The sequence below is a fragment of the Castor canadensis genome, chromosome 11, assembly GCF_047511655.1.
Source record: "Castor canadensis chromosome 11, mCasCan1.hap1v2, whole genome shotgun sequence".
NCBI lineage: Eukaryota > Metazoa > Chordata > Mammalia > Rodentia > Castoridae > Castor > Castor canadensis.
In genome coordinates, this window is record NC_133396.1 from 90,819,427 (window position 1) to 90,835,805 (window position 16,379).

Here is a 16,379-nt window from a genome sequence, read left to right on the forward strand (position 1 = left end):
TGGCACAATAAATGTTGCTTCCTGCTAATCTGCCTCAGTGTCCCTATCTCAGCTCGTAATTTCCTGCAACACTTCTAACCCCATCCCTTGACAACTTTGGGACAAGCACTAGATGAAAGAGATTATGCAGGACCCTGAATTGAGATCCTGCCTTCCCTCTGGTTTTAGGCCAAAGGGTATCAAAGGTGGCAGGAGGAAGTAATGAAGGAATACATATGTGTGTGTTTAATCTGAAGGTGATCCTACACTTCCTGATCCTAGACCCACTCTAAAAGTAAAGAACCCAGGGCAGACCTGTAACTATGTCTACACAGGAGTGCAAATGCCACCTCTGTCCCCAGAGACATCTCCCTCTTCTAGACTTCTCTGGCACTTAGTTTACATGATTAGTCTTGCACAATGTTGCAGCTTGATAGTTCCTTGCAGGTGGGAGGTCTGGGTCTTATACATTTGTGGATGTTCCTCAACCCTTACATATAGTCAGTACTTAATAATGGATAATTTATGCCTATAATCACAGAGCTAGTGAGGCTAAGGTGGGAGGATCTGGAATTTGAAGCCAGCTGGGGCTATATAGTAAGACCTTGTTAAAAAGAAGGGAAAGGAAGGGGAGGGGAAAGGAAGGGAGGGGAGGGAGAAGGGAAGGGAAGGGAGAAGGGGACGGGAGGGGAGGGAATGGGAGAAGGGAAGGAAGACAGGAGGAAGGAAGAGAGAGAGAGAGACAGAGAGGAGAGAGAGAGAGAGAGAGAGAGAGAGAGAGAGAGAGAGAGAGAGAGAGAGAGAGAGAGGTTCGAATGATTTGCTAAGCAAGCGGGAAAGCAGATGAAAACTTAAAATCCCAGGAAGTGTGCCCAGGTGGGAAAACATGCCATCAACTCCTCAGTTCAAGACTGCATGCACTCATTAGTCTCTTCCCTGGTCCTCATTTTCACTCTATTAAGTTACCATTTTATTCGTGGTATTCTGGTAAGTCCCTCCTCAGTGAAGTAAAGGTATGCATAAAATCACTCCATTTGGGTCTGTGTGTGTTTGCTGGAGGAGATGGTGCTGTGAGACAAGTCCCTTGAACCCTTGGCTGAGATTTCCTCTCCAGCTGGGACAACCCTGCAAGCTGCACCAGGGGAGTGCAGAGTGTCCTCAGCAGTTTCCAAGCTACTGCTGCTGGCTACTTTGCTCTCACTCCTTAGGTCCCTTTTCTATCTGCATGAAACGTCCATCTATCCACACCCATTGAAAATGTATTGAGTACCTATGTCTACCAAATGCTGGTGACAAGCTGGTGACAAGATGGTAAGCAAAGCTGTCCCATCTCCACTTTCATGGGGCTTATGTTTCTTGCAGAAGACCTGCAGAAGAAAATCATTAGCCAACCAACATGAAAAGAGGCTAGAAGAATGGATTAATTCTGCAGGACGCCCTGGATTAATGCTGCCTCCCTAGCGATCCCTGCTGTCTCCATCATGCCAGTCCCGCACAATCCAAACCTTTTCCAACATCAATAATCCCTGAGCTGCTGCTGGCCTGACACACCCTATGAGCATCTTTCTGGCACATCTGAGCTGGCTGGAGACTCCCTGGCTCCTGGCTCTGGAAAGGAAATGGAATGTAGTCTGCGAAACTGATGTGAACAGTGTTTGCTTAGAGGGAAAAGGGTCTCCATGTCCAGAATTCCAGGAGGTGGGGGCTGCAGGGAGTGGGGATGCCTGGCATGGGAGCACGCTGAGAGCCAGGAAGGTGAAAAGGGCAGACTAAAGTTTACCAGCTGTTTATTGCTGTTCTCAGGGCTGGGAGTGTCCTGTTTCTTCCAGTAAGCCTTTTCCTCTGCTTTGAGGAGAATCATTTTATTTCATGAAAGGATGCTGTTTCAGAAAAGCAGCTATTCAACACTCAAGGACATGTATGGGTTTTCCTTCTCTGAAAGCCTTTATTTAAAGGGAATATAGAAAACTAGCTCATTTCCTAGAGAACTGATTCATGGAAGAAGTGACTGGTGTGTTTCAATGCCTTCTAGACAAATAGTGGGCAGTTTGGTGAGCTTACCTTATGCAAGAAGGCAGAAGGAAAACCAAGGCATCAAGAGACTTGGCTTTCTTTCTGGTTCTGCCATTCATTGGATACGTGACCCTGGGCAAGACCCCCTCTTTCCTTGGACCTTGGTTTTCTCATCTGTAAGGGCTTTTGTGGACCCAGTGTTCTATGAACATGGCCCCACAATTCTATGTGAGACAGAGATGCTGAGAATCAGCGGGAGGCACAGCTCAAGCACCTGTGCAGAAGTGGAATAATGATGGGGGAAGAGGGAGGCAGGAAAGGAGCAGAATGTGGGTGCTCTATCAGTCCTTGCTCATCACATCAGACTCCACAAGAGAGAGATGACTGGCAGGAGCCACTATAGGCGAGGAACACTCGATGAACTAAACAACCACATGTCCCCTGAGCGTACACACTGTAATGGCACTTGCCAGAATCCATAAAGAAGGCTGAGAATGACTGGTGGTGGGTTTTGCCTGGCATTTAAAAACTGTGCTGGAGTAAGTAAAAATGCCAGAGATTGCTAAACTTTTCACCCCTGAGCAGCACCCATACAACTCAACAATGACCATGATGCCACAGACTGGCCTGCAGCTGAGAGGAGATGAAGAGGGATGGAGTGGGAATGGACCGGAAGGGCTAGAGGAAGTATAGATAGCATGCTCCTGGAAAGCAGCTGTCCTCTGGAAAGAAAGGCCATTGAAGAGAAGTCAGGAGACTTTGTTTCTAATATCGTGTTCTTCCTTTGCAAGTCACAGGTATAAAATGCAGGCAATAACATCACTTATGTTTTTCTTTACCAGAAATTCTTTTCCTCCATGGACTTAATCTCAATCCTCTTAACAGAAAGACAACATTCCCAAGAGTAAAGCCAAACAAATTCGAACTTAGTTCTTGCTGACAGTGTGGTATTTTTTGGAAATACTGTTTCAGTGCTCTCTGCTGGATGATCCAGAAAGTGAGATTGGTAGTGCTCTTTAGTCAGCTGTAACTGGGCACCCATTCGTAAATGTCTCAAGTTCAGGTTTAACTTTATAGCAAACTGTTTTTTTCAGTTTTGAGGTGAATCTCATGGGGATATCTGAAATATTTACATACAAATATTAGAGTTGTTATTGGTATCTGACAATATGTATTACTCAAATACAAGCATTATTTTAAGGTAATTCAGAGGTTACCATATACACTCTGATTTGCCTAAACTTCCTACAATTTTTGGTATAGTTAGTGTTTTTTTCCATTTGTTGTTTGGAGGTTTTTCTCTTTGTAGTTTTTTGTTTGGTTGGACTTTTTTTTTTTCTTCTTCTTCTTGAGATGAGGTCTGACTATGTTGTCCAGACTTCTAGGCTCAAGCAATCCTCCTGCCTCAGCCTTCCACGTACCTGGAAATATAGACATACACCAGCACATTCGGGTCTCTTTGTATTGAAATGGAAAGCAGGGATTACTAACTTGAAGTTCAGAAAGCCTATGCATTTGGATTGGGAAATAAATTACCCACCTTCTAATTAATCATTTCATCCAATCATAACTATTGCCATAAACCCAAAATTATATTAACAATAACTGTAATTTTGTCCCTACCAAGAGAAATCAAACATCCTATATTATACTAGTTGTTGCAGATATGAAATATTGTTTACACTCAAAATGAGACCTTCTGCTAGATCTTGCTTTTAATGTCTTAATAAAGAACCTTACCTATATTCAGATTTTTAAATATTCTATAATCATAAATTAATGTATGTTTCCTTTGTGATTGTATACATTTAAAAACATCTTTCTGAAAAGGGTTATATAGGTTTCACTAGTAAGGTTTATGGTGAGGTATACACACACATACATACACACAACCCCCACTGGTCTAGATGCTAACATTGACATTGGTGCCTGAGTTGCAAGACTGGAATTAGAGGTTTTCCTAAAGATACACCCATGTTTGTTTTAAAACAAGGGGCAAGGGAAGAACTGTGCTTTCAACTGCTTCTGTAGGGTGCTTGAAGCCTAGGGGGTGCTGCTTTTCTGTTCTGGCTGACTGTTACTTATCTCTGTCCCTGCTACAGGCACAGGTCTGTGTTGTAGGCACGTCCATATCACCACCTCCTTGCATAGTGCTGCACAGAGCAGGTTGCAGAGTAAGTGGAAATATAAACTAGACATATACCCAAATTAGCCCACAAATATTCCTGTTGAGTGAGGTGGGTCTGTGTGTGTGTGTGTGTGTGTGTGTGCACAGGGTAGATATAGGGACTATTACTCAGGTGTGGGGTGAACACAGTGGGGCAATCTCCTTTTGTTAAAAGAAATTCAAAACAGACCTCTAAAAGGTTATTTTCTAGGAATCTTGCCAGCAGGGTGAAAGCAAACCCCCCGAAAATGGCCCCACCCAGCCTCACGTGGTCACCTCTTCCTTCCCCCACACAGGGCTGGCTCCCCAGTATATATAAACCTCTAGAGCTCAGGCAGGCCCGCATATCCAGATATCTTACAGCACAGCAGAGTTTCCCAGAGGAAGCCTCACCCAGCCTCTGCACTGTGTTCCTTCTGTGCATACTTCCACAGCTGTAGATCCAAGATGACAGCTGTCCAGCTGCTACTTCTGGCCTGCCTGGTGTGGGGAACAGGGGCTAGGACAGCCCAGCTCTGGAAAGCCAATGACAGGAGTGGCCGATGCCAGTACACCTTCATTGTGGCCAGCCCCAATGAATCCAGCTGTCCTGAACAGGGCCAGGCCATGTCAGCCATCCAAGAGCTACAAAGAGACAGTAGTACCCAGCGTATAGACCTGGAGTCCACCAAAGCCAGGCTCAGCTCCCTGGAGAGCCTCATCCACCGCCTGACCTTGGGTCAGGCTACTAGGCCCCAGGAGGGGCTGCAGGTAGAACTGGACATGCTGAGGAGGGAGCGGGACCAGCTGGAGACCCAAACCAGGGAGCTGGAGGTGGCCTATAACAACCTTCTCCGAGACAAAACAGTGCTGGAGGAAGAGAAGAGGCGACTGGGGCAAGAGAATGAAGATCTGGTCGGGAGGCTGGCAAGCAGCAGCCAGGAGGTAGCGAGGCTGAGACAGGACCAGTGTCCCCAGACCCAGGACACCTCCCGGGATGTGCTGCCAGGCTCCAGAGAAGGTAAGAATGCAGGGTAGGGGGACTGCCTAGCCTAGCAGGTGATATGGTTCATGGTGACCTGTTAAAGGTATACATCTTTCTTCCTGCTTTGTCCTTTCTTTCAAAGCTACACATCTAGCACAAGACAGCTGCATGGAGGAGAGCAAAGCAAGCACTTTTACACACATCTAGTAATTCAACTCCTGAAAGCTTGTTTAGCTTCCCAGTTCTATTACCCGTCTGTGACAAAGTTGTCACCTCTTATGGCAAAATGAGAATCACAAGATCAGGCAAGAACTAGATGGCATGTGAACAGCATGGAAAACCATTCCCTTAAATCTTTGCTCAGAGATTACTAGTCCTACCTTTTGGCGTGGGCAAAAGATTTATAAGACAAAAATGAATGGAGTTTGTTTTTTTAATATCCTACCTTGGCAAAATAAAGAGGTGAAAACACTTCATTAGTTCTTCAATATGCTCTTTTGGAAGTTTTCCTTTTTCTGTTCAATCTAAGAAGGTTGTCACCAGACAATTTTATGAGGCAACCATTTCTCTATGAGATGCTCTGCTGTTTATCCTGTCCTTGCTTGCTGGAAGATGAATCTGTATGTGCATGTTAGTGGATGGGGACGCTTTTCCATTTGGCTGGAAGACAATATTTGTGTCCCAAGTGTGCACCCAAATATTCATTGTTTAATAAGGGTTTGTTTTTGTTTCATGAGGAAACAAGCAAGAAAATCCAATTGTAGCACAATTAATCTGGACTCTTTAAAGATGTCAATGTCAAGGAAGAAAGAAAAGGGGCTGGGGCTGGGGATGTATCTCAGTGGTAGAGTGCTCGCTTAGATGAAACCCTGGGTATGATTCTCAGCACCAAAAGAAGAAAGAAGAAGAAGAAGAAGGAGAAGAAGAAGAAGAAGAAGAAGTGCTTATTCTAGATTCAATGAGATTAAGAAACATGGTAACCAATCCTTTACTGGCTCCTGCATCAAGGAAGAAAAAGCTACAAGAGAAAGGTTGGGATAATTGAGGAAATTTGAACATACACTGCTTATTGGATTATATTACTGTGTAAATGTTTAGTTTCTTGCGTGGGACAATGGTATAAAGTGATATAGGAGGACAGTTACAGTTATAAAGGAGAATACTCTTGTTCTAAGAAGATGCATGCTCAAGTACACAGGGTTAAGGTAGCAGGATGTTTGTAATTTGCTTTCAAACATTTCAGCAAAGACTCAATACACAGAGAATAAGAGGAAGAAAGGCAAAACTAATGTGACAAAATGTTAACTGGTAGATCTAAGTGACTGGCACAGGGGGAGCAGTATTTTAGCAGTCTTGCATCTTTTCTATAGGTTTAAAATTCTCCAAAATGACATGATAGGAAAATATTTTCTAAAAAGCCTTTCCTCATGAAAGACAATATCTGCATAGGTATGAGGTTATAAAACCTAAGAGTCAATGCCTGAGTGTGACTTGGGGCAAGTTAATTCTGCACCTTCATTTCTTATCCATAACATGGCAAGAAAAATTCCTGCTGGAATAATTTTTGTGGGATTCAAGCCAAATAGCTATAAGATGTAAAGGATTTTTAAAAAATTCTACATTGTTGGGATTAGAAGAGATCCAATTCTGAATATTACAACTAAGGAAAGTGAGTTCCTAAAATGTTAAGGGACCCAAAGTTGCACAGCCAGTCCCTTCAGTGGTAGAGTTAAGACTTGAACTTGAGTCTGTGAGGACAAATGAAGTTTTATTATTACTAGAAGTAGTCTGAAGCATTAAATATTTTAGACTGTTGACTGAATGAGGTTACACTCTCAACAAAAACCCATGTATGTGCTGGGGGTATGGTAGAATACCTGCCCAGCAGTTGCAAGGCCTTGACTTCAAACCTCAGTACATATATATGTATGTATGTGTGTGTGTGTGTGTGTGTGTGTGTATACTGTGTGTATGTGTGTGTAGAATTTGTATGCATATAAAAATAGAGTCAATGCTTGTCTTTTTATTGTCTTGTGCTCATTTAGCACATCTTTAGGAACTTATTAGATGTTTTCTCTAATTTTATTTTACTTTTTTTTGTCTTTTCCAGCTGTTCTACTTTTGACATGGGGCAATAGCCCATTGTAATGAGTTCCAAACTTGCAGGAAATTGCATTAGTATAAGGATGTAGAACTGCAAAGAGACCAATAAGCATCCTGTGCCACCACTTTATTTTTTGCAAATGTGGAAACTGAGGCCCAGAGAGGCTACTCAACTGGCCACCTGGCCAGTTGGCAAAAGAGAGTTAGAATTCTGTCCTCTATGCGGAGGGTCAGTGATCTTCAGGACCCTTAGCTAACCTCTAGCTTATAGACCCTAAAGATAAAAGATAGAAAGGTACAGAAATGCTTGTATCTTTCTAATCTCAGAAGATGTGTCTCAAGTTCCTAGATTTGGGGATCAGGGAGATTTCAAGGTGCTGGAACTTATGGGCAAGAGTGGCAAGAACCAAAGTGTGGAATGTGTGGAAGTGAGGGTAGTTGATAAAGAAAAGGCTGAGAAGGCAGGCTTATTACTCCACCCATAGTTCAAATTATCTCCAGCACTTTCTTTATCATGTAATTAATGGGGGGAAAACTCCTTAAAATAATGGAAATCACTTGCTTATACATATATGCATAACTGTGACAAAAAACATTTCACTAGATATACACATATACACACATATAAATGGAGGCCCGAAGTAAGGCAAAAATACAATTACCCTAAAGATAAATTACAGTTGGTTGTTTCTATCACAAGAGAGTTCCCACCTTCTTCTATGTTTAGCCTTAGCTTAGACCCATCTCCCATAAAACAAAGCCTGAGACCAGGGTTTGTGTTTGGATGTTTTATGTGGCTATGAGTCCTGGGAAAAGAAATAGGAGACAAGGGACAATGATTCAGGGAAGGAAAAAATGGGAGGGGGGAAGGGAGAGTTTCTCAAATTGATCGCCACAGTGGGCAACGGAAGCTCAGTCCCACCCAAGATCTTCAGAGCAGCTGGGTAGAATGTGACAGAAGAGGGGAACATGGCTGTCCCATGGGCTATTCCTCATCCATGACGGACTGATGTGGGTGCCAGCCTGGTTCTTGCAAAGCTCCTACATAGAGAAGCTGAGGCAGGGTAGCTGAGACAAAGTCCCTGCAGACGACACTTGTGAAAGGTAGGTTTCTTCAGCAATGACCGGGAAAAAGTGAGCGGGACAGACTCCACGTCCTCACCCCTAGGACAGGGATACTGACATGTCCTGGGTGTCATGCTGATTAGAGATTACAATGGGAAGTGTCCAGTGTAGTGTCTGCAGAGTGGCAACCCAGTAAATAGGTTATAGCTACCAATGACTTCTGCTTGAATATCATCAACATTTTAAAATGTCAGTCAGTGATCAAAATGTCCATGTGTACATAACTTTTCTATCATACACATTGATTTTTAGAGTACATGTGGGAACACTGCCCAAGACAATAGTCTATTGGTTAATCTTCCCTTTCCCCAAGTATTTGTAACAACCTGTAAATAGGTCAGCATGCCTCTTCTTCCTCATTCTCTTCATTTAAATAATATTGACTGAAATTTTTAAGCAGATAGGAAAAAATGTACAAACATCATTGCAATTTCACTTGTATTTGGATGCAAGTGAGTTAATAATGAGTTCAGTTTCTAAGTCAAGTTCTCTAGAATACGAAGTTAGAGCAGAGCAGGCAGAAAGTTCCTAAAATTTTGTAATAGACATGAAGGTGAACTTTTGAACCATAAAAGGACTGAATTTTAATATTAAAAAAGAAGCAAAAGCCTTAAAAAATTTTAACTCTCTGACATAATACAGTCATTAATATTTTCATTATCTCTTCTTGTTTTCTTTGTGTATTCAGAAGGAAATATTTGTGATTTTGAAACATTCCAAAGAATTTGAGTTTTGACATATCTGCATTGAGGACCATTTCACTTATGGTTTCTTATGTCATTCTCAAAATGACCCTGTCCATTTGTGCAGCTCAAACCTCTGGGACTCAGAAAGGTTGAGCCATTTGCCCAAAGTCACACAGCTGGGACATGGAGGGACTGAATTAGGACGTTACAACTTCTGGCTCAGTCCAGGCGCCTTCACACAAATGCTTCCTTGCCTTGGGTCCTTGTGCCAGATGGGTTTACTCTGTGAGTCTGAACATTGCCAGATGCTCCTGGCTGACACCACCTGGAAACCACTAGTAAGCTCCTAACCCAACCATCCCTCCTGCCAAGTGGGAATTTGTATTGCAGTCACTCTGGGATCGGTTCCCTGACCATCATGATTCTTGTTTACTCCAAGGAATACACATGAGGCGTGGTTCCTACAAAGAGCAAGGAAAGAGTGGGGGACACAGCTTGGGTTGAAGGACTCCTTACCCTGAGCCCTGGGGTGGCTGGTAGACTGGAACTGGCCACAGCCAGGCATTCTTGCAGAGGGGGCAGAAGAGCTGATGGGGACGACTGGACTCTAGGGACACAGCTGGGCAACCAGCTGCAGTTTGAGCTCAGCCCCAGGAGGGTGTCACTCAAGTGTGAGCAGCTCTGGGAAGCTTCCAGCAGCAGGCTGGGCCCAATCAGGAGGCAGAAGCCACACAGTGGGTTAAGTTCAGACCTCCTTGGGAAAGGGAGAGTTCAGCCCATCTGAGAGCAGAGAAGGTGGCTGGTCTGCCCTTCCTGAACTACTGCACAGCTGCAGTAAGCCCCTCCAAGTGCAGGTGGGGAGGGCACCCAGCAACAGTGGAAGTCATGAGCACATGGGGCCTTCAGATGTGGCTCCTCTCCTTGTTGAGAAGGCTGTGGGAAGTTTACAGCCAGGGTGAAGTTTCAGAGGGTCCATGTCCTGGAGCTAGATTCCACAGAGTGTCCTCATAGGCACATGAAGGACCAGACCAGGGCAGAAAACTGCAGCCTTCTGCCTCCCACAACATCCCTGCAGCGGCCTCTCCTGAAGTAGTTCAGCAGCATGCTTGCTTTGGACGAGAAATATGTCTTGTTTTTTAGAGACCAGATGTGGAAGAGAACCTTGGGCTCTGAGAACCAATACATTTATAACTGACACAAGTTTCCACCATAGAGTGTCAGGGGTCATAACTGCCATGGCTTCAGAAGACATGGGTTGAAATTCCACCCCCATCACTTACTAGCTGTGTGACCTTGGGCAAGTTACTTAACCTCTCCGAAACTTGCTTTCCTCATTTGCAAATGGGGATAGTAGTAATCACTCTCAGGACTGATATGTGAAAGACAGAAGATGAACACTGGGCAAACACCTGGCCCAGTACTCAGTACCCAGCTCATAGTACACGCTTGATACATGGTAGCAATAATGAAATTTCATTAGGTGCAGACTGCAGTCCCAACTCTCTTCTCTCTCTCTCTCTCTCTCTCTCTCTCTCTCTCACACACACACACACACACACACACACACACACACACAAAAGCTATTTCTCAGTATTTCAGAATCAGTACTTTACCTATCTTCAGGGAAGTCATCTGTGAAAATGCCTAGCTTTTTCTTTGTTTCTTTCCATTTTCTTTATTCCTTCTGTGGCTAAAGAGGGAATTTCTTTTCTTAATTTTCTTCTTGCTGACTTGTGATGTATACCCTTACTTTTCTTAATATATACTTTTTTCCCCCAGAAAGTCACCAAATTAAACAAACATCCTAATTACATTCACGGAATAAAATAATTTCTCTCAGGTGCACAGAGTGGAGCCAGATGGATGGGACAGAGACTCAGAGAGACCCTCACATGGTGACTTCTTCCATTTTCAAGGGCTCAAGCCCTCCCCCAAATTCCTGTAGGTTCCCTGTACATACTTCTTCCTTCCACAAAACTTCTCAGAAAGGAATCAGACGAAGTATTTCAACTGAGCATGTGAAGGTCAGTGTGTTACTAACAAGTACGTGCACATTTAAAATACTTAGGATTGTGAATGTTCCCAACACAAGGAAATGATAAGTGTTGGAGGTGCTGGATTAGCCAATGACCTTGAACTGATCATCACATCCCACACAAGTATTGAAATGTCATAGTGTACCCCGTAAATATAGGTAGTTTTGTGTCCGTTGAAAATAAAAATAAATTAAAAAATAAAAGTTTGATGTTATCTCTTTTAAGATATTTTCATATGAAAGGAAAAAAACACTTAAGTGGCAGTGAATTTTGAATCATTGAAATTCACCCGTCTAAGGAGATGCTCAGGGCCTTCTCACTATCCCTACTTCACGTACTCACAAATCAGTCTTTTTAGTGGTAATTATTTTAATTATGTAAAATCTTATTTTAGTTTGAATTTTCAGCTCTATGTTAGGTACATAGCTATACAACGTATTATTTATGAGCTTTTTTTGGCAGTACTGGGGTTTGAACTCAGGGCTTCATACTTCCTAGGCAGGTGCTCTACCACTTGAACCATTGCCCCAGTTAGTCTGAGCTTTTTAATTATGGAAATTATAAGTCAAAAAGTAGAAAAGAATGAACCCAATGCAGCCATCATCCCCACACTAATATTTACTAACATGGTCAATCCTTATCCAATACCACATGCTCCCACCATTATCTTAAAGCAAATTTCAAACATTTCATTTTTGGAAGTCTATTTGAATGCCTTCCTCCCCAGAATCAATCCTTGGGCCACTTTTCTCAGTACAATTTTGTCTCTTTCTTTTAATACAGTTTCTCCATGGAATTTGGACACACTGGCCTTCCAGGAGCTGAAGTCAGAGTTAACTGAAATTCCTGCTTCCCGAATCTTGAAGGAGAGTCCATCTGGCCATCGCAGGAGTGAAGAGGGAGGGAGTGGTATGAAGTTAGATTTCTTCCCTTTTGAGCCCACACAGTCTATGTGTATGTCTAGTTCTGTGTTCAGAGTAGGAATGGAGTAAATGCCCGTCTGGGGTTGGAGGGGACAGGTAATCTTGGGAGCAGAGGCAGTAGGGAAGGAGAACAGAACTCCCTCTACATCCTTGCCAGGGCAGGTCTGCAGGAAGTCAGCCTTCCATTAGGAAAACCCAGTGTCCCATCATCCACACTTTGGAGGGCTGAGCGTGGAGGGGGAGGCATAGGAGAGATTTACTTAACAACTTGATTGTTGCACTAATTAACTACTCTTGGAAAGTTAACTTTTCCAGTAGCTCATTTATATCTTTGTTTTTGGAGTGGGGCACTAAGGTTTGGACCCAGGATCTTACACTTGCTAGGCAAGAGCTCTACCACTTGAGCCATGCTCTCTCTCTCTCTCTCTCTCTCTCTCTCTCTCTCTCTCTCGGTGGGACTGGGGTTTGAACTCAGGGCTTCATTCTTGCAAAGCAGGTACTCTACTGGTAGAGCCACACCTCCAGTTCCCCATGTTTGTTTTTCAGATAGGGTCTCACACTTTTGCCTGGGCCAGGCTGAGATCTTGATTCTCCTACCTTCACCTCCTGAGTAGCTAGGATTACAGGTGTGAACTACCATGCCCAACTCCTTCATAGCTTTGCATTCAGGGCAGGTATATACCACATACCATCTCAGCACAGTCTGTTACTAAAGGTATTTTTGATAAACTTTCCCTATCTAGGGAAAGTGCAATTTGCTTATCTCCAAAATGTTCCCTGAAAGAATGTGGTTTTCAGATACTTTGTCCATTTTTTTTTTGGCAGTACTGGGGTTTGAACTCAGGGCTTCACACTAGGCAAGCACTCTACCACTTGAGCCACTCCACCAGCACTGTGTTGTGTTGGGTATTTTTGAGATAGGGTCTCAAGAACTATTTGCTAGGGCTGGCTTTGAACCTTGAGCTTTCTGAGTGGCTAGGATTACAGCCATGAGCTACTGGTGCCTGGCTAACTTTGTCTATTTTATTGACATTATTGCTAGCATGGAAGGGCATGCATGTGAATTGGGTATATAAAATACTTAAAGTATGACTCTGTGCAGCAATCAGTGTTCAACTTCTATGAAGAAATATAAGGTGCCCATTAAAACACAGATTTGTTTTGATTTCACTACATCTAAGTTTTCAACCACCTCTTTACCACATTTAAAATTTTTATTGTTTTATTGTATTAAAATGATGCATAAAAGATGTGAACCATCAGTTAGGGTTTGAAAACTTTGTTGTATAGAGACTGTTCTTACAATCAGTTGATTTTTTTCTCTTTTTCTTTCTGCAGTACTAGAGCTTGAACCCAGAGCCTCTCTCTTGCTAGACAAGAGCTCCACCAATTGAGCTAAGCCCCCAGTCCTTTTTTGTTTTTATTTTGTCTTTGAGATAGTGTCTTGCTAACTTTGCCTGGGCTGGCCTCGAACTTGTGATTTTCCTGCCTCCATTTCTCAGCTACAGGTGTGTACCACCATTCTCAGCTGATTTTTCTCTTTTGTAAATGACAAAAGAAATCAGACTTTAAAGTCATAAAGAATAATCTAGCTGGGTCCATGCCTGTAATCCTAGCTACTCAGGAGGCAGAGATCAGGAGGATCGAGGTTCAAAGCCAGTCTGGGCAAATAGTTGGCAAGAACCAATCTCGAAAAATACCCAACACAGCACAGGGCTAGTGGCATGGCTCAAGTGGTAGGTCACCTGCCTAGCAAGTGTGAGACCGTAAGTTCAAACCCCAGTACTGCCAAAAAACAAAAATTAAAAAACGAATAATCTAATGAACACCTGAGTCCCTGCCATGTTCAAGTAGAATGTTATAAATATAGCTGAAGCCTTCATCTCGACAACTCTTTTTGTTGGTGAGGGGGTGTCTTGGGTTGAACTCAGGGCTTCACACTTGCAAAGCAGCTGATCTAACACTTGAACCACACCTCCAGTCCATTTTGCTCTGGTTGTTTTGGAGATGGGTCTCATGAACTATTTGACCGGCCTGGCCTCAGACTTCAATCTCAGCCTCCCAAGTAGGTAAGATTACAGGTGTGAGCCACCAGCACCTGGCAATCTTTACAACTCTTACTGAGTAGTTCAATTCATATCATAGACCAACCACTTACAAATTTCTGTACATTTCCTCTATGTCAAGCACTTTACATGTAAATTTATCCATAAAATTAGACAATAGTCCTACTGTCAAACACTTTATTATCCTCCTACAAATGAGAAAACTGAGGCTTAGAGAGTTAAATACCTTATTGAAAGTCACACTGGGCTAGGAAAGTGCCTAGCAAGCACAAGGTCCTGAGTTTGAACCCCAGTAGCACCAAAACAAAAAAGGAAGTCACACAGTCAGTGGGCAGCAGGGCCTGGGTGTCACTCTAGACAGCCTGTCTCTGGACCCTTAACTCCTGCCTCCTGTGCTCTGTTTCCATTTTACCACTGTCTGTATTTGGAAAAATTATGGACACATAGTGTTTTTGATTCATCAGGATGTGGAGCGCTGGTTTGGGTAGGTGAGCCTGTCACTCTGAGGACAGCTGAAACAATCACTGGCAAGTATGGCGTGTGGATGAGAGACCCCAAACCCACCAAGCCTTACACCCAGGAGACCACATGGAGAATTGACACAGTCGGCACAGACATCCGCCAGGTGTTTGAGTACAACCTTGTGAGCCAGTTCGAGCAGGGCTACCCTTCAAAAGTTCATGTGCTTCCCCGGCCACTGGAAAGCACAGGGGCTGTGGTGTATGCAGGGAGCCTCTATTACCAGGGGGCTGAGTCCAGAACCTTGGTCAGGTATGAGCTGAACACAGAGATGCTGAAGGCTGAGAAGGAAATCTCTGGAGCCGGCTACCATGGACAGTTCCCATATTCTTGGGGTGGTTACACAGATATTGACTTGGCTGTGGATGAGACTGGCCTCTGGGTCATCTACAGCACTGAGGAGGTCAAAGGAGCCATCATCCTCTCTAAAATCAACCCAGAGAGTCTGGAACTTGAACACACCTGGGAGACTAACATTCGCAAGCAGTCGGTTGCCAATGCCTTTGTCATTTGTAGCACCTTGTACACTGTCAGCAGCTACTCTTCAGCCAATGCAACCATCAATTTTGCATATGACACGGGCACAGGGAGCAGCAAGACCCTGACCATCCCATTCAAGAACCGTTACAAGTACAGCAGCATGATTGACTATAACCCCCTGGAGAGGAAGCTCTTTGCTTGGGACAACTTCAACATGGTCACCTATGACATCAAACTCTCCAAGATGTGAGAAGCCCTAGAGCCCTAGCAAAGGCAGGAGGAGATGGAGATCGGGGGTCCTGAGAGGAGCAGGCTGAGGGAGAGCCAACCAGACCTACACAGTTTCTCTCCGACTTCCAAGCTTTTGTCAATCCAGGACGGTGTGCATAATCACCATCTGACTATGCAGGGATAGCAATCTGAGGGCTTGGACAATTTCATATGATAATAGATATTCTCTTCTTTTATTGGCTTTTAATGGGATGCTTATCCAAAATAGTTCTAGTTTTCTGGCACTATGGGGCAAAAGCTGTACAGATGGTAGTTTCTTCATAAAACCACTGCATGTTCAGGTAGTGTGGTTATCGTAAGTCATAATGAGAAATAGCACTTCTAAAAGAAGAAAAATAGCTCCTGTTGCCAGAACTGGATATATGTAAGTTGCATTTAGTATAATTGGTTTCTGATGCTTCGGACAGAATTTAGTTGGGTATTATATCGTCCTTTGCCCTATGAAATAAAATTATCTTACACAACATTCTTTTCCTTGAGCTTTGTGGTAATCTTTGGTTAGAAGAAGAGCACAGACTCCAACCATCAGATAATTCCTGGGAGTTTTTAGTGGTACTGGGATTTGAACTCTGCCAGCCCCTCAGATAATTCTGTTGGGCCGACAGATACAATTTGCAAAATGCGAAAGGTGGTATGTGTGTCTGTGTGTGTCTGTGTGTCTTGTGTCTGGTTTTGAGACTGCCCAGGATGATACCAGGCTAACTGGAATCCACACCTACTCACCTCCATCGCTTGGTTTTTTTGGCTCTTCCCCTACAATGTTTGCATCTTTCCCTCGAATCACCCTCTCTTCCCCCATCTCCCCTGCAGGTCGTATGTGTTGTAATGAGTATCAGTTTCATAAGCCACAAGCTCAGGTGAGCAAACCTTATAGCATGATGTGTTCTCCAATTTTAACGTTGTGGTAAAATGTACATAACAAAATTTACCATCTTGACCATTTTTAAGCACACAGTTCTGTGGCATTAAATGAGTTTTGTGCAATCATCCCTGCAATCTATTTGCAGAACTTTTTTCATCTTGTAAG

The 16,379-nt window shown here is 43.5% G+C and overlaps 1 protein-coding gene across 1 annotated transcript; it reads left to right on the forward strand.

The window, feature by feature from the left end:
- The first annotated feature begins 4,492 nt into the window (after nucleotides 1-4,492).
- Nucleotides 4,493-15,818, forward strand: Myoc (myocilin). The gene is made up of 3 exons (XM_020185157.2): nucleotides 4,493-5,159; nucleotides 11,857-11,982; nucleotides 14,527-15,818. Exons 1-3 carry the CDS (start codon nucleotides 4,607-4,609, stop codon nucleotides 15,309-15,311), a joined length of 1,464 nt encoding a protein of 487 aa, XP_020040746.2. The 5' UTR covers nucleotides 4,493-4,606; the 3' UTR covers nucleotides 15,312-15,818.
- The last annotated feature ends 561 nt before the right edge of the window (nucleotides 15,819-16,379 follow it).

Bases quoted from the DNA above. Each gene is read 5' to 3' on its own strand.
- Myoc (XM_020185157.2), top strand. From the start codon at position 4,607: ATGACAGCTGTCCAGCTGCTACTTCTGGCCTGCCTGGTGTGGGGAACA. The intron at 5,160-11,856 runs GTAAGAATGCAG...CTTTTAATACAG, and splicing joins GCTGCCAGGCTCCAGAGAAG to TTTCTCCATGGAATTTGGAC. The intron at 11,983-14,526 runs GTATGAAGTTAG...TTGATTCATCAG, and splicing joins GAGTGAAGAGGGAGGGAGTG to GATGTGGAGCGCTGGTTTGG.